General features: G+C 50.7%; 1 protein-coding gene across 7 annotated transcripts in view; it reads right to left on the bottom strand.

Moving 5' to 3' along the window:
- Positions 1–27,277, bottom strand: part of Baiap2 (BAI1 associated protein 2) — a 65,455-nt gene that overhangs the window by 30,757 nt on the left and 7,421 nt on the right. For all 7 annotated transcript variants that reach the window (XM_021176672.2, XM_021176676.2, XM_021176674.2 and 4 more), the window contains exons 2-3: positions 20,535–20,610; positions 17,488–17,574 (exon numbers count right to left, since the gene is read on the bottom strand). In XM_021176672.2, the coding sequence (XP_021032331.1) occupies positions 17,488–17,574; positions 20,535–20,610 (163 nt within the window). The remainder of the gene's footprint in view (positions 1–17,487; positions 17,575–20,534; positions 20,611–27,277) is intronic.

The raw sequence follows: 27,277 nt of genomic DNA, 5'->3' as shown, positions 1-27,277 counted from the left end.
CACTCCTGTGTTTGCTAGGCCCCGGCATCATCTCTGACCACATTCTTTAGGCCCAGAATTACAAGTCAATGTCAAGACTGAACAGAAAACATTCCCCTACCCACAAAAGCAGCACATGCCAACTCAAGAAGAGTAGAAACTGGTATAATCAGGCAGTGATGCCCAAGGGTGTACCAAGTTTCTCACAGATTTTTGTTCAGGTGATGGGTGTCAGACCCCACAGGACAACGGTTACCATTCCATGTGGGCTGTGTCCACCCTCAGACACAGAGCACAGTGTGTGGCTCAACTCAGAGCCCCAGCTGCATAGCCTGTCCCCAGACCTGATGGGTATACACGGGGGAGGGGGGAGGGGGGAGGAGGGGAGGGGGAGCACACTGAGACAAAGGCACAGAACAGGGTGTGTATGTGTCTGTGTGTGAGTGCACGCACGTGGAGTTCTGGGCTGGCTGCAAGCTGGTGCTGCGCAGGATCAGCCCACATGATGAAGTTTTAAACTGCATTTTACAAGCAGCTGCAGGAAGACACGTGCAGCGGAGCTTGGGCGTGCACAGCCGCCAGCACTAAACCCCTGCGGTGCCATGGCCACAGCATGCAGGAGAAGACTGGTACACCTACCCACCCTGAGCACCCCCTCTGCAGATGAGGGGACCTCTGGCCAGGGGCACTGACTTGTTCACTGGCCAGCAGGTGCAGAGGAGAGGCTGGGCCCTCGTGGTGGGCTCCATGGCCTCCCACCTTCTCCTTCTTTTGGAAGATCCTCCCAGGTGTACTGTGCTGACAGAAAAGCCTTACTTCATTTTATTTTTTAAAAAGATATTAATTAATTAACTTATTTATTTTTGTTTTTTCGAGACAGGGTTTCTTTGTGTAAAAGCCCAGCCTGTCCTGGAGCTCGCTTTGTAGAGGCTGGCTTCGAACTTGGAGATCCGCCTGCCTAGGCTTCTTCCCAAGTTCAGGGATTAAAGGTGTGTGCCATCACCACTGGTTTACGGTTTTTATTTTTATTTATGGTGTTTGTGCACATGAGTGTAGGTACTCTTAAGAGGCCAGAAGAGGTCGTCAGATCCCCTTAAGGAGAGTTTCAGGCAGCTGTTTGCTGCTGACATGGGGGCTACCCAACCAAACTTGGGTCTTCTGTAACAACAGCATGCACTCTTAACCACTGAGCTGTCTCTCTAGCCCCAGGAAGAGGCTTTTAACCAGCCTCAGCCAGGGCCAAATCCACCCATCCCCTGGGGACCTAGAGCTCTTAGGCCACAGCCCAGGTGGGCCCTAAACTTGAAAAACCGGATCAGATTGGGAAAGAAGGCCCAGTGTGCCAGAGCAAACAGTGAATGAGGGAGGGTAAATCTTTACAGACAGCTGCCACCTGATGAGCCTCTCCAGGGAGTGGAGTATCAACAGGGGTGACTGGCAGTAGGTGGCCTATCCCAGGGAGCTGACATGAGAGATCCTGGAGGGAGGGGCGGAAGCCCTAGGCACACCAAGGCAGTGAGTCAGCCTTAGCCCATCAGAGTGAAAAAGCCTTAACTCAGGAGGGTGAGGATGGGGCTGGGACCAGGAGAGTTCCAGGCCCCAGAATATTTGGGAACAAATACTGCGAAGTAAGGAAGAGACCCTCCCCCACAAAGTACACGTGGGTCCCAGAGACAATATGTGACATTTGGGTCAAAAGTATAAAAACACAGAGAAACATAGCAGGAGACCACGCCCTCCTCAACTTCTACCAACTTACAGTGAGTCAAGTCGCTGAAAGGTCAGCCACCAGTGAGTCACACTGCATTTCACCCTAACGTCTCAGTTTTAAAGATTTCTGGTGCTATTAGTAACTTGGCTTCACATTTGGAGGGTTAGTGTGCAATTCGGTCCATGTGGAAATGTAACCCTTCTTGGGGGGAAACACAGGGACTGAGGTACATTTACAATGTCCATCTGTGCTGCAGCAGAGGCTAGAGCCCCCCCTCTTCCTTTTTGTTTTTGTTGTGTTTGTTTCTCTGAGATAGGATCTCACGTATTTCAGGCTGACCTCAGGGTCAAACTCACTACATAGCTTTAGAGAGCCTTGAACTCCTGAGCCTCCTGCTTCTGCCTCCTGAGTACTGGGACCACAGGTGTGCATCACCACACCCAGCAGACTCCCTTTCCATACACAATACTCCATGGGTGGAGAGACCATGTACCTAGGCTGTCTGCCTGCCTTCTCTCGATGGCAAGTCCATTCCTTCACTGACATCTTCGGTTATTCTGGTGCATACTGCAGACCATCTCTCAGATATGTATATCTGAGAGCTGATATATCCAGTATATCCAGCTTTGTAGACTGATCAACTGTTGGATTCTTGGACCTTCCAATATATATAATTCATTCTATACTTTCTGTTACTCTAAGCCCCAACTCTTGGTACCAACTTCTGTCCTCTGTAGTGTCACTATTGCTGTGATGAGGCATCATGCCCAAAAGCAGTTCTGGGTTACTCTGGCTTACAACACTTCTACATCATTGAAAGAAGTCTAACCCTAGGTTTATTATCAAGTCAGGACAGAAACTAAAGCAGCAGGAACCTGGAGGCAGGACTTGATGCAGAGACCGTGGAGGAGTGTTACTTTTTGACTTGCTCTTTATAGCTTGGTTAGTCTGATTTCTTATAGAACCCTGGACCATCACCACCCACAACGGGTTAGGCCCTCCCTCATCAATCCCTAATCTAAAAAAAATGCTCCCCAGGCTTGCCGACAGCATGATCTTACGGAAGCATTTCTCAATCGAGTACTCTCCTCTCAGATGTCTATAACTTGTGCAGCACAACTGTTTGTGGGTTCGTGACAGCCTTAAGTACAACCTGAACACAACCCGCCTTCCTGGTGTACACTCTTTTTAACATTCTGTGTATGTGTGTTGGCTGAGGGTATCTATATCTGTGCATCACATGTGTGCTGGTGCAATGGAGGCCAGAACTGACTGTTGAATCTACTAGCGCTGGAGTCGTGGATGGTTGTGAGTGGTTGTGGGTGCTGAGAACCAAACAAGGTCCCCTGGAAGAGCAGCCAGTGTTCCAAACCTCCAAGATAGTTCCACGTGGCAAGTGCCCCAGTAATGACATGGCGAATGCACATAACTGTTACTGTTTTAAAAAGCTCTGGGAAGAAGAGAGCTGAGGGAGCAGCCACGCAGAGACAGATCTCGGGGTGGTCTCCATCTAAATCCGTGTACTCACAACCATCCCAATGACACATGAGAGGGCCTGTGTAGATGTTCAGAAAAGCCATGGAGGCTGGGAACAGGACAACAGGGGGCATACGAGGGAAGTGCAGCCATGGAGAAGGGGCAGGGCATGGGTTCTGGGGACACCTGTGGCCTCCATGGCAGAGGTCTCGGGCAGCAGCAGTGGGACCCGCCTTGCTGCTCCTCCCAGTTTTAAACCCAGCCTCAGTGCAGACCTCGCCTTCCACTTGAACTTGGCAAGCACCAGGAAGTCTCCTGGGACAGAGAGTACTGACAGTGGGGACTCAATCATGCCATTGGCTATAACTGTGGGTGAATCCTGGGCAGGCTGGTTCTACAGCCACTCCCAGGGGCTGCCAGAAACTGTTGGGTCAACATGGTGGGAGGTTGCCTGGAGATCAAAAGTGGGATGCCATGGCTTTGTTGCTTCTTTTTTGTGTCTGAGGGAAGACAGGGCATACACTCTTCCCACCCCACCCTCTCTAGTCTATGGGAAAGTTGCAAATGTGGTTGGGTTCCAGACCCAGACAAGCAGCTGAGGTACATATTTAATATACCAAAGTGGACCTGGTCTCCAGGTTCTCCCAGCATCCTCAGCCCCTACCTGTAACAGAGCATATCCCACCCTCTATGCTGAACGTTCAAACCATGGCTGGGCTTCCTCTCACCTCCTGGCTCTTCACTATGTAATCAATCAATCTCTCTCTCTCCCTCCCTCCCTCCCTCTCTCTTTCTCCCTTCCTCTCTCTCTCCCTCCCTCTTCCTCTCTCTCTCCCTCCCTCCCTCTCTCTCTCCCTCCCTCTCTGCCTCCCCTCCCCCCTCTATGATGATGTCACTGACCCCCTCATGTGTGGTTGGTGAACTTGACAGAGAGCTGCCCTCAATAAATCTGCCTTTAACTGGGCAGTGATGGCTCACACCTTTAATCCCAGCACTTCGGAGGCAGAGGCAGGCAGATTTCTGAATTCAAGGCCAGCCTGGTCTACAGAGTGAGTTCCAGGCCAACCAGGGGGTCAGAGAGATGGCTCAGCGGTTAAGAGCACTGACTGCTCTTCCGAAGGTCCTGAGTTCAAATCCCAGCAACCACATGGTGGTGCACGACCATCCGTAATGAGATGTAATGAGATCTGATGCTCTCTTCTGGTGTGTCTGAAGACAGCTACAGTGTACTTACATATAATAAATAAATAACTCTTAAAAACAAAGACAAAAACAAAATCAAACCAAAGCAAACAAAACAATCTGCCTTTATACTTTAATTTGGCTTGCATTGGCTCGTTTTGTGGGTGGAGATAACCTATTGGGCACAGTGACACTGCTCGCCTTCACATAGTTCTTAGTGCTCACGCTGGCCCACGTACTCAGCTCGCTTCTTCTAATATGTTAAGTGTGTGTGCACATCTGTTTTCTGAGCCAGTTGCTGACAGACACTATGACTCTGCTTCCAGCCCAGCATGTCCCTTTGTGTCTAGGAGCAGGAATGCCACATTATGACAACTCTACCTGATGCTCAGTAAGGTTGCCACCAGCCCACTTTACACCAGCAGAGCACAGAAATAGCCACTTTGTAGCCCAGGGCCTCACTGAGGCTCACTCTGCTCTTGTTGGGCACACCTTCAGTTTTCTTCCTTAGGAAACCAGCACTCGGTTTACTTGACCTCTTGTGCCAAGCAAGCATGTGGGGCTGTGGGGAACAGTCCAACTTCTAGCACATCAGGGCCTGACCTCTCTGTAGTCGAGGAGTGGCCCCTAAATTATATTTTTCACAGCAGCCGCACCTTAAAATACTCAGTCTCGGGCCAGTTAAACAGTTCGGCAGGTAAAGATGCTGCCGTCTAGCCTGACAAACTGAGTTTGATTCTGTACCATACGGTACAAGAAGATACAACTCTGGCAAGTTGTCCTCTGACACCACCCCATCACCACCATAAGTACAAATATAAATAAAAATGTAATAAAATAATTAAAACATCCAGTCTTACTCCTCCCTCCCCCAGAAACTATAGTGTTCTTATAATATGCAGATGACAAGATGCTGAAGGGAAGAGAGAACCTGAGAGACTGAAGGTGGCAGAAAACTGGAGTGTAGATCTTGCCTGGGCTCAGTGCACTGAGCAGCCTCCTGCAGATATGCTGAGGCAGGAAAAGATCAGACTCCACCCAAGGCCCTTCAGGCCCCAGGTGAACCCCAGGTAAAGGGCCCCTGATCCAACATGGAGAGGGAATGACATTTTCATAGATCTGAGCTTGAAAGGGGGAACATCTGGCCAGTAAGATGGCTCTATGGGTAAAAGCACTTGCTATTCAGCACAGTGACCTAAGTTTAACCCCCAGAGCCTATATAGAGGTCCATTGCCTACCTGCTGGATGAAACTGTCCCCATGCAGAAACGGGTGGCCTGTGTAATAGACCTCAACTACAGGAAAGGGCTACAGCCCTGACAGACAGACAGCAGGCGTCAGTCCAAGCAATGCCTGGTTGCCAGAGTTACTAGGACTCGGTCTCCCAACGCTGGGAAGGCCCAGCTGAGCAAGGGCTGAATGCTGCTTGTCCCCATTACTATAGGCACAGCATCCCCTGCTGAGGGCCGTTGCTCGGACAGCCCCCTCTTCTGAGCAGCAAGGGTGAGCAAAGCATGAAAAAAATACATAAGAGAAAAGAGCCCCCAGGGTCTCTGAGTAGTAGGTCCCTGGTGGCCTCCTCACAGAGACAGAGGGAGCACTGCCCTCTGAGATTCTTCTACCAGGTGCCAGGATGGGTGTGGTGGCAAACCTGCAGGGGTCCCAGCCAGACCCCAAGTCATGCTCATCCAGCCAAAGCTCAGTGCACAGTCCTGTGTCCTAGATCTCAGTGGGTTCCCTGGGCATTCTGTGGAGAAGCCAGCTGGCAGGAATAAGGATCCAGGAGAACTAAGTTTGTTTTACATACCATCAGGGACTCTGCTCCTGGACCCTCCAAAGTAAGAAAGGAAAACACACACACACACACACACACACACACACACACCACCACCACCACCACCACCACCACCACCACCACCACCAGAGGTGCCAGTCAGTCAAACCCTTGCAGGTTCAGGAAACTGGATCCAGCAGCCACAGGACCCCACGTGAGCCCCAACTTTAAGCAGCATCTGAAGACCATCCCAGAAGGACACTTAATAAGCACAGCTGTAACGTGGCCACTGTGCTCTCTGCTGGAAGAGGGACAGGCCTCCCTCAGACCATGGGAGTGGCTGAAATGCTCCATATGCAAAGTCTTAGAGGGTGGCAGACAGGGACTGCTTCTCTGTAGTCAGCAGCAGCCCAGGTGGAGTTGCAGGGTCTGGAGAGGAGGCACCTGCATCCCCTGGATGACTGGAGATGCTATAGCTTCCTAGAGGTCAGTTTGCCCCCAGAGCACAGTAGGAGCCTAACAGTAGGAGCCCTGTGTCAACAGTGGGTACTGAGGCACAACAGTGCTCGACGGCTGAGCACCCCAGTCATTCTGAGAGGAGCCAGAACTGCCATCCTCTCCGCAGTAGCAGAGGGGCTCTATGCCAAGGGGTCAGCTGCTCAAACCTGGCTGGAAGCACACATTACCTTCCAGAGCCTTCTGAAGCAAATATCCATAATGCTCAATTATTCTGGTGGCTTCTAGAGCGGAAAGGCACCTCTGAGAGCTAATTAGCATACGCCTGAACAAGGCCCGAATATAGAGCTCTCATTAGGTGAAGACAGACAGCTGAGGGGGCTGCCAGGGCACCGTGCTGTTAAAACCACCGGGAGGCAAGAGGGGCGGACAGGAGGTGAGACAGTCAAACCCTCCCTCACCCCCCCCCCTCACTGGACAGTTACCAATCCTGCCTTCTCTCAGCTACTCTCCACACACTGGCTCCTCAGACGCTCTTCACCCATCTATGGGAAAGCCAGAGTGGAATGCAGCCAAGGGGGTGACCAAGAGAAAATCAATGGCTGTGTTGCCATGGTGATAGCGGTAGACAGCAGAGCTTATAGTCATGTTGTTCTGAAACAGAACAAGTCCAAAAGCCACCTCAATGTCCATATTGTGACAACAGTTGGACCATGGATACTAGGGACTCTGAGGAAAGTAGGGAGAGGCAGCACCAAGTTCAGGCTTGCATCCAATGTCACCATTGTCCTGAGTCACTGACCACTATTTCCATTTTGCCTGCTCAGGTTCCTGGATCAGTGTCATCCAGGGGACTGCTCCTATCTGAGGATTTTCAGGCACCTTAGTCAGTTGTGGACCACATGTCTTCAAGTCATTGTACAGAGGCAGCTGCTGCACAGGTCCCACTGTGGCAAAGAGACAAAGATGTTGGGACAAGACCTAATGTCCTCCCCATATAGGTGAGCAGTCAGAACCTTAGCACAGCTCCAGCAGCGTTGGGAACAGGCTCTCGGGGCTGCTCCCTGCCCTTGTCCACTAGAGATCATCTCAGTGAGACCTGCTGGTCCTTAGTCCTATCTGACTCTTCTTCTACCCGGTGTCTGTAAGGAGACTCAGGTCTGATCGGAGAAGGAAGTGACCATGTCCCCACTCCCATCCATGGCGCTTAAGCTCCATTGGTAAAGCAAACTTGACCCTTTGTGTGAAAATCCAAGCTCCTGCCCACAGTGGACACATAGAGTCCACTATCTTTTTTTTTTTTTTTTTTTTTTTTTTTTTTTTTTTTTTTTTTTTTTTTCGAGACAGGGTTTCTCTGTGTAGCCCTGGCTGTCCTGGCATTCACTTTGTAGACCAGGCTGGCCTCAAACTCAGAAATCCACCTGCCTCTGCCTCCCGAGTGCTGGGATTAAAGGCGTGCGCCACCACGCCCGGCTAGAGTCCACTATCTTCTTTCTGGGTAAATTTACCCCTTAAAACCAGCCGATCCGAGGTAACAAGCATACCTCAAAGGCTGGTTAGCAATGTTGCTTTGTCAGCCTGGTACAGCATCAACTCTGAGTCCTGAGCAAGCACTCCAGCGCCTGGGAACAAGGATGGACTCCATGGTATCCAGGAATACACTGGCCAGGCTGGGGATGGTATGAGGATGTTGCTTCACAGGGTAGGAAGCCCGACAGGGACAGGTGCCCAGGCCACCAGCACTTTCACATGCTCAGCAGCACCAAGACCTCAGAACTCTAGTGTCCTGAGCAGAAAGAAGTGCTACTGATGTGGAAGACACCGGCAACTCGAGCCGAAGTCCATTCTGGGATCCAGCTACCTTGGGGATTTGACAAAAGTTCCAGCAGACAGACAGACTGGAGGCGAAAGGTCAACGGGCAGCTCAGAACCTTCCTGAGGGCTGCTGTCCCATGGACCAGCGCCTGTCTGATGACTGGGCTCCAGTCTGCCTTTCATCTCTTCAGCATTCACTGTCCTCTGACACTTCAGAGACGCGTCTAGCATTCCTAGACGTTGTGTGGATGTGCGACTGTCTATGCCATACTCACTTCAGCTTGCAGGCTATCCAGGACATGACTGAGCCCGTTCTCCAGTGATATACTACTTTCATGAGCCCCCAGGTCAGGGATCAAGTGCTTCCAATATAAAACTTATACCAAGGACGATGTAACACAAGCCCACAGAGTTGTTAAAAGATTTCAGTTATTAAAAAGATAGGACCTGTTACTGTTAGTTAAAACTTGTTTTTAGATTTATTTTATATATACACAAGTGTTTTGTCTGCATGTGGATATGTGTACTAGTCAGGCCCACAGCTGGTTGTGAGCTAATATGGATTCTAGAAGCTGATCCCAGGTTAACTGCTTAGCCATCACTCCAGCCCTTTTTTTAGTTTTTTCACACAGACTCTCATGTAGCCTTGGGCTATATAATCATACTGTCTGGGCTCCCCCAGTGCTGGGATTACAGGTTTGAGCCAATCCTGCCGCTTCCTCCTTTAGGATCGTTTTGTGGTTCATTTATTTGATTTTGTTTTGGGGAGTACTTTAAATTAAGTCTCAAAGCCAAGTGATTTCAGGGGTCCCTGGTTTGAGGCCACCTCAACTTCCCTCCTGTATACATGCCAAAATGTACATGATCTAACCCCTGTGGCAATTGCTCTTTAGGGGACCAGCTACATAGATGCCTTTCATCTCAGACTGGGCTCTTGACTAGTCTTACTACTAGACAAGAATCCTGTACTGTTTGCCACCTAGGGCTACTGGAAGACCCTCGGCCCTCTCTGTACCTGCCCATGTTTCTGACAGCATCCAGTAGCCCACCTCTCCTCATTGCAAAGGTCTGTTGGGAAGCGTAGGTCCCCATTCTCTCAGCTGCTGTGGTCTGTATGCAGGTGCCTGATGTGTGTGCCCACATTCCTGATGACCATTGCCTTAGGGAAGCCCAGGGAAGGAGAGGCCTGCCCACAGAAGCCGTTGGCCACACCTGGAGTGACCCCATGTCAACTTTGACTGAAATGTGAGCATCTGGTGATGCAACACAGGAATGGAGGATGTGGTAAACAGGCTTTGACCGGGAGCACATGACCGACCTACAGACCTACCTATGAGGCTCCTGGGGCTCCTGGAGCTATCCTGGCTCCAGGGTCTAGTTCTTATGACTTTGTCTTTATGCTCACTGGTATCCCTTTGGGACACTCAAAGGGAGCATGGTTTGATAGAGCCAATGAACACCCCTGTCTGTTGCCACCCAAGGACTCAGGCAGAGCCAGCAGTTGTGAGCCAATGTCTTCACAGGCCGCAGGTTGAGCTCTAAGTCTACAGTAGCTGTGCTGCTCCCGCACTGCCAAGAAATCAGTGGGAACCACCCGTTGAAAGGAGACCCCTACGGCCACCAGCCCTGTCTCTGTTACGCTTACTGATATTCCCACCACAGAGCAGACCTGGAGCTGAAGAACACGGACACCCGCTGCGTCTTCTCTGGCTGTCACTCGGCTGCTGCCCAGGTTTCAGCAAATCCAATTCAGACTGCTATTAATCTCTCCAGACAGAGCCTCAGTGAAGCCCCACAGAGCTCTCAGCAGGTGGCCAGGCCTGCCACACAGGAGACCTGGCCACCTGAGCCCACCCAGTTGGCAGCTCTAGAGCCTCAGCTGAGTCTAGCCTGGCAACTGCCCAGTGACATCTACAGCGTACTTTTAGAGTAAAGCATGGGACCCTGGCTGGAGTCTAAGAGACCCCTGTGAGCCTCACTTTTTACTATGGAGATGGAAGGGAGAACTAGGGAAGCTTGGTGCCTTTAGCTAGGAAGGGGGACACCACCCATGCCTGGCATTGTCAGGCCCTCTATTCCTTTATTGTCTTTATCCTGAGCAAGCAGCTAGCCCAGTCAGGGTCCTCTATAATGTTCAGTGAACATAGCTCCCTGTGAGGGGGTTTCATTAAGACCTTCAAACAGTGCCTATCAGCATTTAGCAGTCTTTAAGATAGAGCCTGCACTGTTAGGGTCTGACAACTGGAGACACATCTGAACAGTTGCTGTCATGTTCCCAAAAGAGAGGTTGGGGTCATAGCCTCTTTTTTGAGATGGAAGGTGGACACACACAAAAACGCCCTGACCAGGTGAAGATGGGCTCTGCCTGACCTAAGAGGAGAAGGACATGGCTAGACCATCTTACAGCCTCACAAGAAATACCGGTGCCCAACGAGCTGGCACCTTCAAAACTACCTCGGCCAATAGGTGCCACTAGGGGCAGCTTGAAGGCCTCTCAGGGTTGAAAGTCTACAGCCCCCTATGTCCCAGAGACCTGGGTGCCTGGGGCCACCCAGTGTGACTGGCTCGGTGAGCCTGATACTGGCAGGAGAGCAACTGATGCTGCAGCTCCAGGCCAGCCTGGACCACTGGAGAAACTCCTCAGTTCAGGCAGGACATGGCCAGTCACACCTCACTTGGAGACTCCATGCCTGAAGCCAGGCTGACTGACTGACTGTGAGGCAGGGTTGCAGTTGCCTGTGTATGAGCATCCCTACTCGCAGGCTGGGAGCAGCACAGAGCACCTGCTCATTCCCTTGGAGCCTTGTGAGGCTTAGCAGACAGCAGAGCCCCAGCTGAGGCCTGGGGCTCTCAGCAAGTACACACAAGTCCCTGTGATCACAAACAAGTGTGCTGCAGGCCCTGGCAGGTACAAAGCATCCCTTTAAAGGAAAGAGTACTGAAGAAGCCTCCAGAGACAGGAAAGGGTTGAAAAGAACAGTCGGTTCCATGGGCAGCCCTGACCACAGCCTTGTGCAAACACGAAGCACATCCCTGCTGAGGACTTGGGACACGGACTGCATCGGTGGATCCTGATCACATGAAGGGAATGAGAGTCCTTCTCAGTTAGGGTGACCTTGCTCACTGCAGTGGCTGTTTAGCTTCAGACCTCACACCTTCCCAAGTCCACAGGATGACCAAGGACAGGCCACGGGCAGCTAAGTGACCCTTGTTGAGTGGAGAAGAGAACACCTGAGCACCCGCCCACCTGCTCATGTGTGCACACCCCACCATGGACATCCAAACTCTGGTCCCTTCCTCCCTGTCTCAGATTTAGCCCAGTTCTATACACCCAGCCATCTTGGACTGCAGAGCTGCAGGTGGTTGTCCAACAGGCTGGTGTATAGCCCACTGAGGAAGTACATGAGGGACAGCCCAGCTGCTGTTGAGACAGGCTGGATAGGTGCTTTCCTCTGACAAGTGTGAGAGCTACATCCATGGTGGGCACCCTAAGGCCCAGCAACAAGGTATGCTGTGGCTTTGCCCTGCTCTGTGTCCTCCATGCCAGCCCCAGAGCTGCCAGCTAGCAGTTATGGAGCAGAGAGAGATGCTCAGGCAAAGTCGGAAGGGTAAGAGCCTCTGTGGGGACCAGCGAGTGCACACAGCAGAGCTCCTGTCTCTTAGCTCCACCTGCTCAGCATCAGGTCACCATCCAGGACTCCTTGAGCACGGGAACAGTGCATGCCTCCACAAATTCATGAACAGCCTGGAGCTCATGCCTGGCTGGATACCCACATCATTCTAGTCAGCCCCGGTAACAAATAACCCAGTAAAGCAGAAGCAAGGCCCAAATGCACAGATCACAAAGTGATTTCTGTGCACAGGGCTTCCCTGCCCAGTTACAGCGACTGCCAGTTGTTTCTGGCACTAGGGAATACTCTGACACAGACAGAAGCAGGGGATCCAGAGGTAGGAGGCAACCACAGACTAACAAGTGGGTGGCTACCGGCAGGGGCATCAGACGGGCTGTGTGACGATGCAGAGCTCAGAGCTGCCCTCTGTCCCTGACTAACCAGCCTGCTGTATCAAAGTAAAGCTCTGACAGACAGGCTGCAGACTTTCTCACGGTAGGGAGATGAGAGGATGGTCCCTGCATGAGCCTGCAGGCTCAGGCCCTTCCCCAGCTGTGAGGCCAGAGTCTGCAGTACAGAAAGACTGAAGATCAAAGGCTGGCACTGCCTGGCGGGGCCATTCACTTACTCCAAAAGAAAGAAAAGGAACAAAGACGAGTCTCTAGGGGATCATTTGAAGCAAGGTGACTCCCTGGGCATTCACTGTCCAACAGCAGGGAGGTACTCTCTGCAGAGATAGGAATGGGTGCTGGTGGCTGCTGCCTGTCATCTTCACAAGGATGAGGAGGAAGTACAGGGTCCTACACAACCTTAACAATGCTGTCTCTCCAGTGGACAGAGCAGGAGCCAAGGGCAGCTTTGCATGTGGGAAAGCACTGGTGTGTGTGTGGGGGGGGGGGGCAGCGGCAGAGATAAGGCAGAAAAAGAAGGGAGGAAGGAGGGAATTAGCCAGGTTAGGTCTACTAACCTGTGTGCTTGACAGCCAACACCTGCTCTGTGCAGCCAGGGCCCTAAACTAGAAAGGCCAGGAGAAAGGCCCATAGTAAAAGGGTGAGCTTATAGGCCCTACTCTGCTGGGTGTCAAGATCTGACCATGGAAGTCAGATGCAATGCTACATGCCTGTGGCCTAGCTATTTCCCTGGTTGAACAGGGAGGATGGAGCTCTTGGGACTCAGAGCTAGCCCAAGACCAGACTAGACATTACAGCATAACCATGCCTCAAATAAGAAAGAACAGTCCCTGAAAACAACTGATTAGGAAGCAATAGAGGCTGATAGGCTGATCTGGATAGCGTCTCCAATGTGGGGCAGGCCAGAGGCTTCTTCACCTTGGGAGGGGTTACATGCCCTCGGGGCTCTAAAGTTCCTCAGTGGGAACCTTACAAATCTCGACCAGCTTATCTTGGACATGCTGACCAAGTGATCAGAAATGAGCGAAGTTACAGACAGGAGGAGGAGAAAACCAAATAGTTTTTAAAATAGACTACAAATAAGGTCGTCTCCTGATGATTTGGTCTGACTTACCAGACACAACATGCAATAGCACAACATATATACACTTGATAGCACAGTCTATAAATATGTAAGAGACACAGTCAGGAAGAGCGGCCACTCTGGGTACTAGGAAGCAAGCAAGCCCTGTTCCGCAGTGGCTGCTGTCAAAGGCCATGGAGTCTTGGAGCATTTAGCTTCTAAAGGGCTCAGTCTCACATCTCCTACGAACCAGCTTGCTCACAACAGCAAAGCCCACTGGGAATAACTCAAGTATAACCAAGAGAAGACCAGAGAACAGATGGTTAATTATGTGTTTATGGAATATTCTACAGCAGTGAAAATGAATGCACCCACTGCTGGCGACGGTACAGATGGGTCCAGTGCAGAAGAACAGCAGGTCACACATATCAATCTTCCGGTAGCTGACACTTGTGGCATAAGGTTTATTCCATGGCCCTGGTTATCCACAGCTCCGCTTCTCTCTTCGGCTCGCCACCCTGCTCTGGATTATGAACATTTCTGCACAGACGCATCCCCTACTCCTCTCCTCCACGCTACCCAGTATCTCCCTTCACCTCTTCACCTAGGATGCCTGACCATGCAGATCACAGACCACCCCACCACTGAGGCTGCCACCAACCCCAGCCTCACCCTAGATGCAGCCAGGTAACTTCAGAGCATCCAGAATGGTTTTAATAGCTTACAAGGAGTGAAGACCAAGAACACAGAATAAAATGAATATGGTACTAAATTCAGCAATACTACTCAGCGTTAAAAGTGACAGATGATGCTTTCAAACACTAACAAAGATCCTTCCTGAATTCACCAGCCAAGCTAGCCAGAGACAGGAAAATATCAAACCTTACAGGAGAAACAAGATTTCCCCAAGAGAGTAACCCAGGAACAAAACAGACAGGCTTCCAAGAGACCAGGGGCTCCACCTGAGAAGGAAGAAGCCAGGTGACCAGGAGACTGGAGGGACAATGGGTTTTAAAGAGGGAGGAAGAAGAAACAAATGGGCAGATGAACCCAGGGAACGAACAAAAATGATTCCAAGAGCAGTCAGTGGTTTGGGAACAAATCAATTAACATCAAACGAGAATTAGAAGAGCTATAATGTATTCCAGAGAAAAGCTGTTATAATAAGAATCATGACCAGAGTCATAATAAAAATCAATAAGCTTCCAAACTAAAGTCAACGATTAAATTCAAAATTAAAATTAAACTGTTCTTCCTCCTAAAAACACCACTAGGCCAAGCCTGTTAGTGCATCCCTGTAATGCCAGCTCTTGAGAGGTGCAGGTAGTTCAAGGCACGTTCCATATATGGTAAGGCACACATACATAGTACATCCATACACACAGCCAAAAGGAAAAGATGCATGAGACTCGAGTTTCATCCGTAGCATCAGGGAAAAAAAAAAATGACAAAATGAAAGGCCAGGCCGGCCAGATAACTCAGCAAGCGCCATGTCACTAAGCTTAGCAAACTGTTAGTTCGTTCCCAGTGACACATGTGGTAGGAGATATTGCCTCCTAGAAATAGTTCTCGGACAATCACACTTGCTCAACCCAAATAAGGAAGTATAATAATCTTTCTAAAAATATTTATTTATTTTTGTTTTTCTTCAAGACAGGATTTACTCTGTGTAGCCCGGGCTGTACTGAAATGCACTTTGTAGATCAGGCTGACCTCAAACTCTCTGAAACCTGCCTGCTTCTGTCTCCCAACTGCTGGGATTAAAGGTGCGTGCCACTATGCCTGGTTTACATTTTACTAACGGTAAGTGACAACTAAGCCACCATGCCTGGTTTACATTTTACTAAAGGTAAGTGACAACTAAGCACGTGAAAAGATGTTGAACATCATTAATTAAAGAAATGTAAATTTGGAAATAACCCCAACCAGGAGCAGCCTAGATGGCCCTCAAAGGTGAGGATATACTGAGCTGTGCCACCCAACAGACAGTATGACATGGCCTAAGAGTGCGAAGAGGGGCCAGGCAATGGAGCCTATGGAGTCCCCGGTAGCACCGCATTTACATAGACCTTCGATTGATGGTACAGAGAGCTGATGAGTAGTTAGTTACCTGGGGTTGGGACAGGGATAGGGGGAGGCCTGACTATAGAAGGAATGGACAGGCTCACCATCGTACACACAGGAAACTCCTCACACATTATACTCTAATATCTGCAGCTGATGCTTCATTCCCCAATAAGGCAGCGAAATCAAGCCATCTCAAAGAATTATGGATCTCAGCTGGGAAGAGGACATTTACTACTATCATAAAACAAAACCTTTAAAACTGTGTATTGATTTTAACAAAGATTTTAATAGTTGTATTGGGTAAGGTAAGAGGATAGCATCAGAAAGCAGACTCCATCCTAAGAATTCCTTAGCATAAAGTTAAAAAGAAGAGACAGCATGAACCTGCCTTTCAGACTCTTGGAAGCCAACAGCACATGGAAGGGAGCAGCTGACTGAGCGGGAGCCGTGGGCAGGGAGGGGGTGGGTAACAGGGCTGACTTATTTTTAAAGCAAAGCAGTGCTGCTTTAATACAGACTCCAACCGTTTGCTCTAACAACTCCACTCCCAGGTATTTGCCCAAGAGAAATGAAACTTAAGCCCACACCAGTACTTCACACTCCTGCTCAAGGCAGCAGTATTCACAGCAATCAAAGCAGAAGCCACTCCAATGTCCACTGGCAGATGAACTGGCCAGGCGTGGTGACACTTGGCTGTAATTGCAACACTAAAGAGAAAAGTTGGAGCTAGATACAGAGAATGGAAAGAAACTCACAATACACAAAGCAAGCCCAGTGAATCCTTCACTTTCAGTGGTGAAACATACCCTGTGAATCACACCAACAAGCCTATTGGTGAGAGAAAAAGACCTGTGTCTTTGCCTGCAAGCCATGGCACAAAGGAGACAAGTCTGAGACCTGGAATTAGCATATGCATAAAGAAATTCAGTTCTAACCAGGGGTGGTGACACTGGTCTTCAATCCCACCACTGGGGAGACACTGGCAAGTGTATCTCTGCGTGTTCCAGACCAGCCTGGTATAGAGCTAGTTACAAAATAGCCAGGACTACACAGAGAAACACCGACTTCTTGTTAGTTTAGGGAAGCTACTGGTTCTAAACCCCACTGCCTGGGTCTCTCAGAACATCTTTCTGCTTCCTTCTGAGCACATCTACCCGGGGACCACATCCTGGAATGGTCCCCAAAGGGAGGCATCTATGGCTAAGGCCAGACGCAGAAGTTTATCCTCAGTGCTCATGGCTAGTGAAACTAGCCTGAGAGCTGCAGATAAACAAAGGGCTGCATGCCACAGCCTACCTCATAGCCCAACATCCCTGTGAGGGACAGGAGACCTCAACCACATAGTACCCACATCTTGGCTCAGGAAAACCAAGAAAAGCTGGGTTCCTCTAAAGCCCAGCTTGCAACATCACCTCAGAGGAGCCCATGTAAAACACAGGCGGCATAAGAATAAAGACCACTTGGAAAGTCTACGTTCCAGCGTCTCCTAAGTGTCCTGTATTATGAAGAGTGTGTGTGTGTGTGTGTGTGTGTGTGTGTGTGTGTGTGCGCGCGCGTAGAGCGTACTTGTTTTCATGCCAGGAATAACTCAGTATGTTAGTGATCACTTTAGTCCAACTTTCACATAGGCCCTTTATATCTGCCACTTAAGTGTAGGTCCCAATGTCCTTAAATGTGGCTTTGCCTGTGTCTGTTTGTGCCCAGCCATGCTCTTCAAGAGAGACAGCCCACTAGGGTGAGCTCCAAGCAGTAGCCCAAGGTTGCACGGTATCTTCCACTTTCAATACAGAGTGCCCCTAACCAGCTCTACCATTTTAAAACTACTTTTCTTATTTAACAGATAAAGCTTGGTCTTCATTCCAACACCCAGCACTCCAGACCAGCCTGGGTATAGCCAACAATTCTGGGGGGTCTCTAGGTCCTCTTCCCAGGCAAGGGTCTTACCAAGTTCCTTAGAGCCCTGGCTCTCGCTGGCCAGCTCCCCCATTTTTACCAGAGCATCGAAATAGCCTTTGGCAGCGAAGGTGACACCTGAGGGGAGAGGAGAGAATAGTTACTTTCTGCACAGAAACCCAGGAAAGCTCTACTGCCCACAAGGATGGCAGTGGAGCCTACCCCCCACCTAGGCCTGGACAAGCTCAAGGAGTGCTCCAGCTTCATCACCTCTGTGGACACCACTGTTTCTTGTTGATAATCTTATTCCACTGCTATCACGAGGGTTCCTTTTACTTGTGAGAACACAGTGTACTGTGCAGGTCCAGAGCTATTCAAGTCAAACTGCAGAGCGTGGCGCCCTGTCATGTGCTGTTCAACGAGGGGGAGGGAGTGCAGCTTTAAGTGTACTACACCAAACAAAGCGCCTACAGACCCTGGGCAGGATCAAGGCAGACCTGAAAGGCAGGAGGCCACTGCTTTATCCAAAGATTCCAAGCCAAAAGAGTCCGTGTCTTCAGTCTCAGAATAGGCCCTAGCCAGGAGCAGGTGCCACTGTCCAAAGCAGGCTAAAGGTATTATATCCCCATTGCAGTAGCTAGAGGGGCTTTTGGGTATCAGAGGCACAGGTGTGCTGGGTGTAGAAGGCTCAGCACCTGCCTCTTCCTCCCACCAGCCCGGTGGCTGCTGCTGACAGAATGAGCATACAGCCACCAGGTTCTTGGAGTACCTGGCACACTCCTTCATCAGAGGAAGGCCCCACCTACCTATCCTTCAGACTGCCAAACAAAGAGACAGAAGAGGCAGCCTGATCTGGAGAACAGGGCCATGGGAAGCAGCCACCAGTGGTGCCACTACACGCTCTAATTTGTTTTCTACAGAACTCCGTCAGAGGCTTGTAAGCAGGCACTCTATCAAAGTTTATATGGTTTTCAATTAAGTGCACACAATTTGTTCTATGGTACAAGACCATGTCCTGGGGGACTGAGGAGTTTCTGCTGTGTAGGAGGGTAGGTTTCTTAAAACACACGAAAGTAAAAAACCACAGGAACCCAAGTTGGGCACTTGGAGGCTGAAGGCTGAGGTAGTGCGGGGAGCCTTCGAGGCTAAGGTAGCCCAGACAATCAGAGAAAACAGGAAGAGGAAACAACCATCCAGCCTGTCCACACAGCCTGGACAGCCATGTGAGAACACAAGGGAGAGCCGGAAGGGTCTGGAAGGAAATCTGTGCCTGAGCATCAAGGAGCTGGCAGGGAACATCAAAGAGGAGCAGACTGCGAGTCGGTGAGACCACACCTCAGATTCAGGCCACCGGGACACAGAAGTCTACTGAGGGAAGAGAGCCACACCAAGGTGGAGGCTCCTAATGGTTAGGTCGCCAAGCACCCACACAGAATGGTTTTGAAAGGGGACATCACTGGTGTGGAGTGTGTCAGCCTCTTTCCTACTTTTCATAGCTATCCAAGACTTCCAATTTCACCAGTCCTGAGAATCAGACCAGAGACAGCTGGTTTCATTCAGGACCCAGAAAGGTCTTTACTGGGAGAACTGGAGCATCATGGGGGGGATAGCAGGGTGGCTTAGGGGACAGGACAGAGACTCATTGTTGGTCTCCACACTACACTTCTGCTTCCTGGGGCTTCTTCCAGGAGACAACCAGACAGAAAAGCTGAGGGCAAGCCAGGCATCAGAGCAGGGGACCAAGGGCTGGTTGTGGTTGTAAATGTTAGTAATCTTGAGAGGCTGAGGCAGGAGGATAGCAGAGTATGAAGCCAATCTGAGCTAAACAGTACGATTACCTCAAAACCACCCCACAAGCAAAATAAATGACAAAGCAGGAGAGGAGCAGATGCCTCCTCCCCCGGCAGAGCCCCTTCCAGCGCTAGTGGGGCCACAGCTGCTCATGGCTGCACTCAGCTTCTACATGGGTGCTGGGGATTAGAACCCAGGTCCTCATGCTTGAGTGGCAAGCATGTGACTGAGCCATCTCCTCAGCCGCACATGGCCACTTCTTTTGTGTTTGTGTGTCCCTATGGGTATGGAGGAGTGTGCATTGCTGTGTACATGGGGAAGAGAGAGGAAAATGTCAGGTGTCTTGTTCTGTCACTATTTGTCTCAGTCCCTTGAGACAAGGGCCCACATGGAACCTAGAGCTTGCTAGTTTTTCAGCCCAGGCTGGCTGGCTGGCAAGTCCCTCCTTTGCTATGCACACCTTGCTATGGTTACAGGTATATATGGCTGCATCTGGGACTTGTTGGAAAGCTAGGAAATCGTGCTCCTGTGGTAAGCACCTTACCAGTAGACTGAGCTACTACTTCCCCAGCCCTTGCGACCACTTCTTTAAGCAACTTGAGAACTCACAGCCTGGGGATCGGATGGCATGAAGACCCTCTAAGTTGGCTTCTTCCACAAAGGAGATGGTAATTCCTAGGGGACAGAATCTGAACTGATCTCTGGGATCCCACAGGACTCTAGGGGCTATGCTACTGAGCCCAGTGCTGTAGAGAAGGGTAGGGCAGTGGCCCTGGGAGAGCCAAGAGGAGCCCTCCAACATCCTCCTTATGTCTCACATAATCAGGAGGCCAGCCCTCAGGGCTTTGGCTCAGTGCTGTGAGTTCCAATAGACCAGGCCCATGGGATAGTCTCCTCCCACATCTCACCTCAGTGACCTCTGGGATTATTCAGGAGATTGTTGCCATGGTCCTACTACAGGGTCAGGTGTGCTCGGAGCAGTCATCAACAGAATAGACTAGGGTACCTGAGAGGACTGGAGGCCACTTGGTATTTCTGTGGTAAAGTCCCCACTAGCACCAACCCAATCCTTTACTTAGCATGAAATTTCAAAGAATAGACATATCAACACCCTTGTCTCTAAGCAGCCTGCACTGAGACCAGCCTGTATGGTAAGGGCCTGTGGTCACAGTAAGTGCAGGGTCACACTCTGAGCATGGGGGTGCACACACACTCTACTCCTCTCATCCAGATGAGGCCTAGTAGCTTCTCCCCAGGCAGTAATTGGCTGGAAGAAAGCTCATCTGTGAGCCAGGGGCGAACTATACCTGCCAGTGCTTTCTCATAGTTCTTGCCCATGGCGATAAAGTTGCGGAGGCTGGGGTTGAACTGCTCCATGATGGTCTGGAAAAGAACAGAGAAAGCAGTGTCACCTCACCACCATCCATCCATAGCTGGGATCCAGGGCTCAGCCTGGATGGGGTCAGGAACACTGCCCACCTCCCCAAGTTGAAGCCCCAGCTCTGCCTGCTGTGAGCACTGCACCCAGGCGTGGACAGGAGCCTTCTGTAGAGGGCTGTCTGCACAGCAACAAGGGTCCTCGAAGGGCCGCATGGCACAGGCAGCACTCACAGCCATGGCTTCTGAGGCACCAGGCTGGCGGGGCTGAGTCAGCCGTAGGAGGCCACCCGTCGGCCACATACAAATGCTCAGCGACGCCCCCCACACCACCACCCTAACTCAACACACCAATTACCAACATCAGCTCTGATTACAGCAGTGCACAGCCTGATTTACAAATACCATGCTATGAACAATCCAACAGGCTCCGGATCTGTTTACACGACGGACTGCAGTCCCTGTGCCAATATCGGCAGTTCTTATACTCAAGAAATTAGATTTTCACTGCGAAGGCCAAATAAATGTTTTAATTACATGGCATAAAAACAGGCACACACAAACAGCAGCCAAATGAGAATGCTACCAGCAGAATACCCACAGACTGTCAACAGCCTACGCCAGTCAGGGGAGACCCCAGAAGGAACTTTGAAAGAAAACCTGACCAAACTACATCCTAAGCCACAGGGGACGGTGCCGTACAAGGAGCCCAACTCTTTGAGGATGACAGAAATGGAAGCCACCAGGCTCTATACCAACTCTGTCCAACTGGTGGCCTCATTGCCAATATAACAGATAAGAGGGACATTTAAGGGCACCAGGGCCAGTGTCCACAATGGGGCTTGGCTCTGAAAAACCCACGGGTGGATACATTCTATTTTGGCCTGCCCTTAAGTATGGCAGCATACCTTCAGCACGAGACATGAAGACCCTCCCTCATTCCTGGGAATGAAGACTCCAGCTCTAAGCTACCACCCACTCATCCCTTTCACATGTGGGCCTGGCTTGCTGACCCATCACTCCACAAAGGTTCCCAGAACACAGGAACCTCACACAGCAACACTTCTCAGCCAAATCTACAGGGCTGGGGGCACTGTCTTCCTGGTTATCTCTTCATGTTAGCCCAGAGACCACACATGGAAGGAACACTCAGCAACCAACCAATCTCCAGGTCCCATTCCACAGCCAGCAACTAGGGAGGGGAGGCAGAAAGGCTCCAACAAAGCTGGAGACAGGAGGGCAGGAAGGACCAGTTGTTGTGACTAAAAACGGAGGCAGGTAGGCCAGAGCAGTGTAAATGCTCCCGGCCAACCAAGCTGCCCTGAAGGGGCACCAGGAGCAAACAGGAGAGGAAGTGAGTGTAGTAATGTCCCTCAGACAGGATAGGAAGCTGGGAGGGAACGTCTGAGTAGAACCAAGCTGGAAGCATTAAAAAGGCCCCAGGCTGTAGAGACTCCAGTCAAGGGTCAAACAGGAAGTTGAGAGGAACCTCCCTGCTGTTCAACCCTCTGATTATGAAGGGAAAGGAAGGAGGCTCCCGTCAGGACCCAATTCCTTTGTCTGTATACCAGGCAGTGTCTGAGGACAGTTGGGACCTGCCTGGAGAGACAGGAGAGGCAGGCACAGAGGACAGGAAATTGAGGTGGATGTATATTGTGTTAGGGAATCTATCTGAACTGTGCAATCCAAAGAGTACCTGGGAAGCAGATGGGGTGTTACATGGCAAAATGCTGAAGAAACTGAGTCTAGGAGTAGACCCACGAGTTTGGCTCTAGGAATGCCCCTGAGGATCCTGGGAGGAAAAGGAGGCTTAGCTCAGATCAGTCCTCTGAGCTTTGTTAACATCCTGAATGACAGGAGAATATGCCAGAAACCACTCAAGGCCAAGTGAGACAGACCGCTGAGGCACCTGCCATGCCTCCTGTGACGCAGAGGGCAGCTGTGAGGTTTCACTTCCTCAATGCGGTTGAGCTCATACAGGAGGAATGCAAGAGGGAGTTAGCTGGGCAATGTGGGTGTTGAAGTGCCAGCCAGGACACCTAGGCATGGCCACAGCCTCCACCTGCTCAAGAGCAGCCAGTCAGCTAGGGATGTACTGGCTCTGCTGTCTTGGTCTGGAGGCAGTGGCAGCAGCGTAAATGCCATTGGGCTGACACTCTGAGGGAGGCCTCTCCTGGCCATAGAGGACCAGTTTCTTTCCAGGTCTGCATAGAGACAACTGCCCTGGCTGGAAAAGTGGGCCTGCTCTGAAGGAGGCTTATTTCCAGGCTCCTGGCCAGTGTCCTGACTTTTCTTTGGGTCACTTGGCTTCCAGCTACCTTATAAAGAAATCCAGTGGCTCACAAAGTGGGGTGTGTGTGCATACAGGTGTACCCCCACATCTGCTTATGTCGAGATCTCTGAGCTCAGTCCATCTCATTATTCTAGGGTTCATTTAGAAGCCATTCTGACATAGTAAGCCATGCTGCCTGGCTCTTCCTGCCCCACTTCACCCAGCCCCTCCTGAGTGAGTACACTCCCTGCCCACCAGCTCTAGACTGGCTCCTCATAAGAGAACAAGCTCGTGCCTGGAGCCGTGTGAGGAAGGTGCTAAGCAGAAGCAGTCAGCTGGAAGGGTTTTCTGACCAGGGAAGGGATGCCTTCCTTATCAACACCAAGGAGTACCAAGGAGAAAAGCAGAAGCTGCAGTTTTGACCTTGCAAAAATAAACAAGCTGGGTGCTAACGGCACTCGAGAGGCAGAGCAGGCCAGCTCTAAGTTCAAGGCCAGAGTTTCAGGGCAACCAGGGCTACACAAAGAAACCCTGTCTCAAAAAACAAAACAAAACAAAACAAAACAAAAAAAACCCTTAAAACAAAAGATAAAGACCAGAACAAAAGAGAAAAGTCAAGACAAGACAAGACAAACTCAAGATTCAGAGGAGGAACTGAAGAAGGAGCCTCCCCATCCCTGAAACCTAAAGCCAGCTCTCCATGCTGAGAGCTTCATGGTCATCAGAGGGCACTCTCAAGCCTAGGGGCAACTGAGGCCATCTCTCCTGCTTGGACAGAATCCTACTCAATGAGCAAGCCTCACACTTCCTTCAAAACCCAGGCCTGTGACCCGCCTGCCCCAAATGCACTGTGACTGTGGGGTGGTTCTTGGGTGGCTTTTCTGGATCAGGAACTATATTTAGAACCAGAATTCTTTTACTTATTCACCTGCTCATTCAGTATTTATTAAAGATACCTTCCACATGCCACTAAGGGGTGCCTGCAAACACAGGAGACTATTCTATGGGACACGTCCCAAAAGGGCTGAGGCTTCGGGAAACTCATGGAGAGATCAGCAGAGCTCAAGCCAAGTTTACTGTAGCATTTCTGCCAGGACGTCACAAGCAGGGTGTCCTGCAGCTCACCCCTGCCCTCTTTTAAAGACAAGACCACATTATGTAGCCCTAGCTGGCCTGGAACTTTCTATACAGACCAGGTTGTCCTGGAATTCACAGAGTTCCACGTGCTTCTGCCTCTTGAGTGCTAGATTAAAGGTGTGTCCCACTACCCTGAGCTCAGGCCCAATTCTGTGGCTTCACCCCTGCAGCCAGGACTCACTAGAAAAGAAAAGCAGACATCAGCTTTGCAGCCCAAGCAGTGCCTAGGTAAGAGGGAGCCCCACAGCATCTTGTAGCTCCAGTGCAGGCTGCTTTGCAGGATACCCAGCAAGACTTGCCTAGGATGTCATGTATGAAGGGAATAAGATCAATTCCAGGTATTATGTGAGCGTAGAAGCCTGCCTGAAGGAGGTGGAGCCTGAGCTGTGCCTTGCTTGGTTAGAGTAAAAAAGGTAGGAATGTGTGTGCATTCTTTTAGATAAAAAGAGGCATGGGTTTCTGGAAGGAAATGGGTTTTGGGGTAAAAAGGGAAGAGTGAAGGGGACAGGAGTCTCGGACACAAGAGCCAGGGTAGCCTGAGCAACCACCCTCCATGCCTCATTTCTGCAGTGTGCCCCTGCCCAAGGCTGTGGCCAAACCCTCTCTGTTCTGGGCAGAAGAGAAAGCAACAGACTGAGTGAGAATACTCCTGGCACACAGGCTTTAGCCCAGGGCCTCCTTAGCAGCCCGTGGAAGGCTCTGAAGCATGTGCAGCATCAGAAAACCTATGTCTCTCTGTGAAGCAGGAAGAGAAACCGGGACTGTTCCAGAACAGAGGACTAGACTCCTAGCTTCTGAGGGAGTGGTAGGTTCTACCAGACCCACAAGGCCAGCTTCACTCCACTAGGGAGGTAGGCAGGTAATAGAAGAGATGGACAGACTCCAGTCTTCCAGGAGCTGGAAGAGGAACCCAGATGCCACACAATGGGCTCCAGCAGAATCTGAGCACTGGCCTCACCCCAACCCCCCAATGTGGTAGTTCTAGTTTCTCAGCTCTGATAGCTCCCCTGGAGAAGCTGCCAAAATTAAGAAAGAGACTCTGTGTCTTTGGCAGGGTGCCTGGATATGATAGTCATGGTGGCCTCCCATCAGGAAGAGCCAAAAGAAATGGCCTCCTTCCTATAACCCCAGCTGTCCCCCACCCCACAGCCAGCATTAGAAGCACCAGAAATGACTATCTGAGATTGCAGCAAATACCGCTGACAGTGACAGGCACACACACACACACACACACAAACACTGAGCCTGCTTTTGCTGGCCTTACACCCTGTGAAGGATTGGTGAGTCTTCACAGAAGCTAAGCTCACAGGGTACAGAGGCGAGCACAGCTGCCCCCAAGTTACCTGACATTGGAACCCCTCTTCCCAGACTGTTTCCGGAGTCTCTAAAGGTTTCCGGCACTCTAAATCTGACCTCCTGCACAAGGTCCCCAAAGGCAAAAGCCACACCAGGGTCTTACACCCAGCCTAGTCCCTACACCAAGAAATCCTTGGTCAGCATGTGCTGTAAAGGCTAGTCCAGTGGTCTCCAGGAAATCCAGAAACCGGGTCCGAACCATCTGCCCTGTGTGGCAGCCACCCCCACAGGAACTGGTCAACACCCATTATTCCAGAAGCCTGGACATGAAACCAGTTTAACTATGTCTTTCCTGCCTGTGACAGGAATGTCCCGCTCATCCCAACCTCCACAAAAGCACAGCTTCCCAACAGACAGGCCCCACAGCTGGTTACCATGGTTTGGGTCACAGATCTTCTTCTTGGGTAGTTGGGTGGTTAGTGCAGGGAGAGGCACATTCAAACTGTTACTCAACAAACTCCATTTTTTTTTTTAAAGACAGGGTCTTTCTATGTAGCTCTGGTTGTCCTTGACCTTGCTATATAGACTAGGCTGGCCTTGAACTCACAGAGATCCTCCTGCCACTGTCTCCCAAGGTGTGCACCACCATGCCTGATTCCTGGATCAAAATTCTTGATTGGGTGCGGTATGATATCACAGCGTGACACCATGGGGACCCAATGACATAAGCTGAAGACTGTAATTTGCTTAAATTAGAAGGAACAAGAAATACAATTAGCCTAGAAAGACAGGTCACCATGATAGAGACAGACAGCCCTCAGGATGTCCCTCCCGCCAACTGTGGGGCAGATGATGACCTGGCCGCATGAGCTGAGCCTCTAGTCACCATGGTCTAAATTTGAATAGTCTTTACAGAGGTCAAGAAGGTTAAACAAGGTCACTAGTGAGGGAGGGCTCTAGTCAGTCTGACTAGTGTCTTTATAGAAAGAGACCACAACACAGATACACAGAAGGATGGCCAAGTGAAGAAACACCAGAGCCCAAGGCTAGTCTGAAGCCCAGCTCAGTTTCCTATCAGCAAATGCCCGTCGATGTGGTACTTCATTCACCACACCGACGCTCCCTCATAAAGCACGCATGCACTCAGGACCCTCAGCTGTGCCTAGGTAAGCAGCAAGAAGCCATCCAAGTCCACAGACAGCCAAGTTGAGGCTCTCATGGCCAACCTGCTCCTCACAACACATAGTAGTCCAGTCTTAACCACCTGGGCCTCTCCTGAAGCAGGGCTGGGATGCAGGCTACTGGTCTGACCACAGCCCAAGGCTCCCAACACCTCTCAACCCTACCCAACTTGTCATCCAAGTCCAAGATTCCCAGTCCCAGGGCAGGATGGGTCTACCATGAATGAAGATGGACAGCACGCCTCACCTACCTGAGATGGTCGCTGTCAAGTAGAGACAGGCTCTGTAAGCCTCTATAAAAGACAAAGAGGGGTGCAGTGTGCAGAGGGACCCAGGTTTGGTCCATTTCAGGCACCTCTGCCTCCAGCTCCCTTCTCCCTGCAGTGTAAAAACCCAGTAGGTATGCAGCAATGCACTGGCTCTGTTAGGAGCAGGCTCTACCCTGGCCTGGCAAGGGTCCAATAAGACCAAGGCTCCTGTGGATGGGGCACCTTCCTACCATCCCGTCTCATCCCATGGTCAAGGGCACGCTTCTTCCACCGCAGACTTGCTGCCATGCTTTCCAATGTCCACACTTCTTTGTGCTATCATAAGCAGTGGCTGGGGCATGTGTGGATCATCAGACACAATCCTCTTTGGTGACTTTCCCTTGCCATGACTGTATACTTCAGTCTACAAACTATTGGATCATGAAGAGGATGAGGAGGCCTGGCTGCTGGCTAAAAAACAGAAAGTGGCAGCAACAAAAATGGGAGTGCAGGCACTGTGGAAGCTTGAAAGACAATCC

Source organism: Mus caroli, chromosome 11, assembly GCF_900094665.2.
Source record: "Mus caroli chromosome 11, CAROLI_EIJ_v1.1, whole genome shotgun sequence".
NCBI classification, from domain to species: Eukaryota; Metazoa; Chordata; class Mammalia; order Rodentia; family Muridae; genus Mus; species Mus caroli.
The sequence above is the reverse complement of the archived record's forward strand: the minus strand, read 5'-3'. Positions and strand labels throughout refer to the sequence as shown.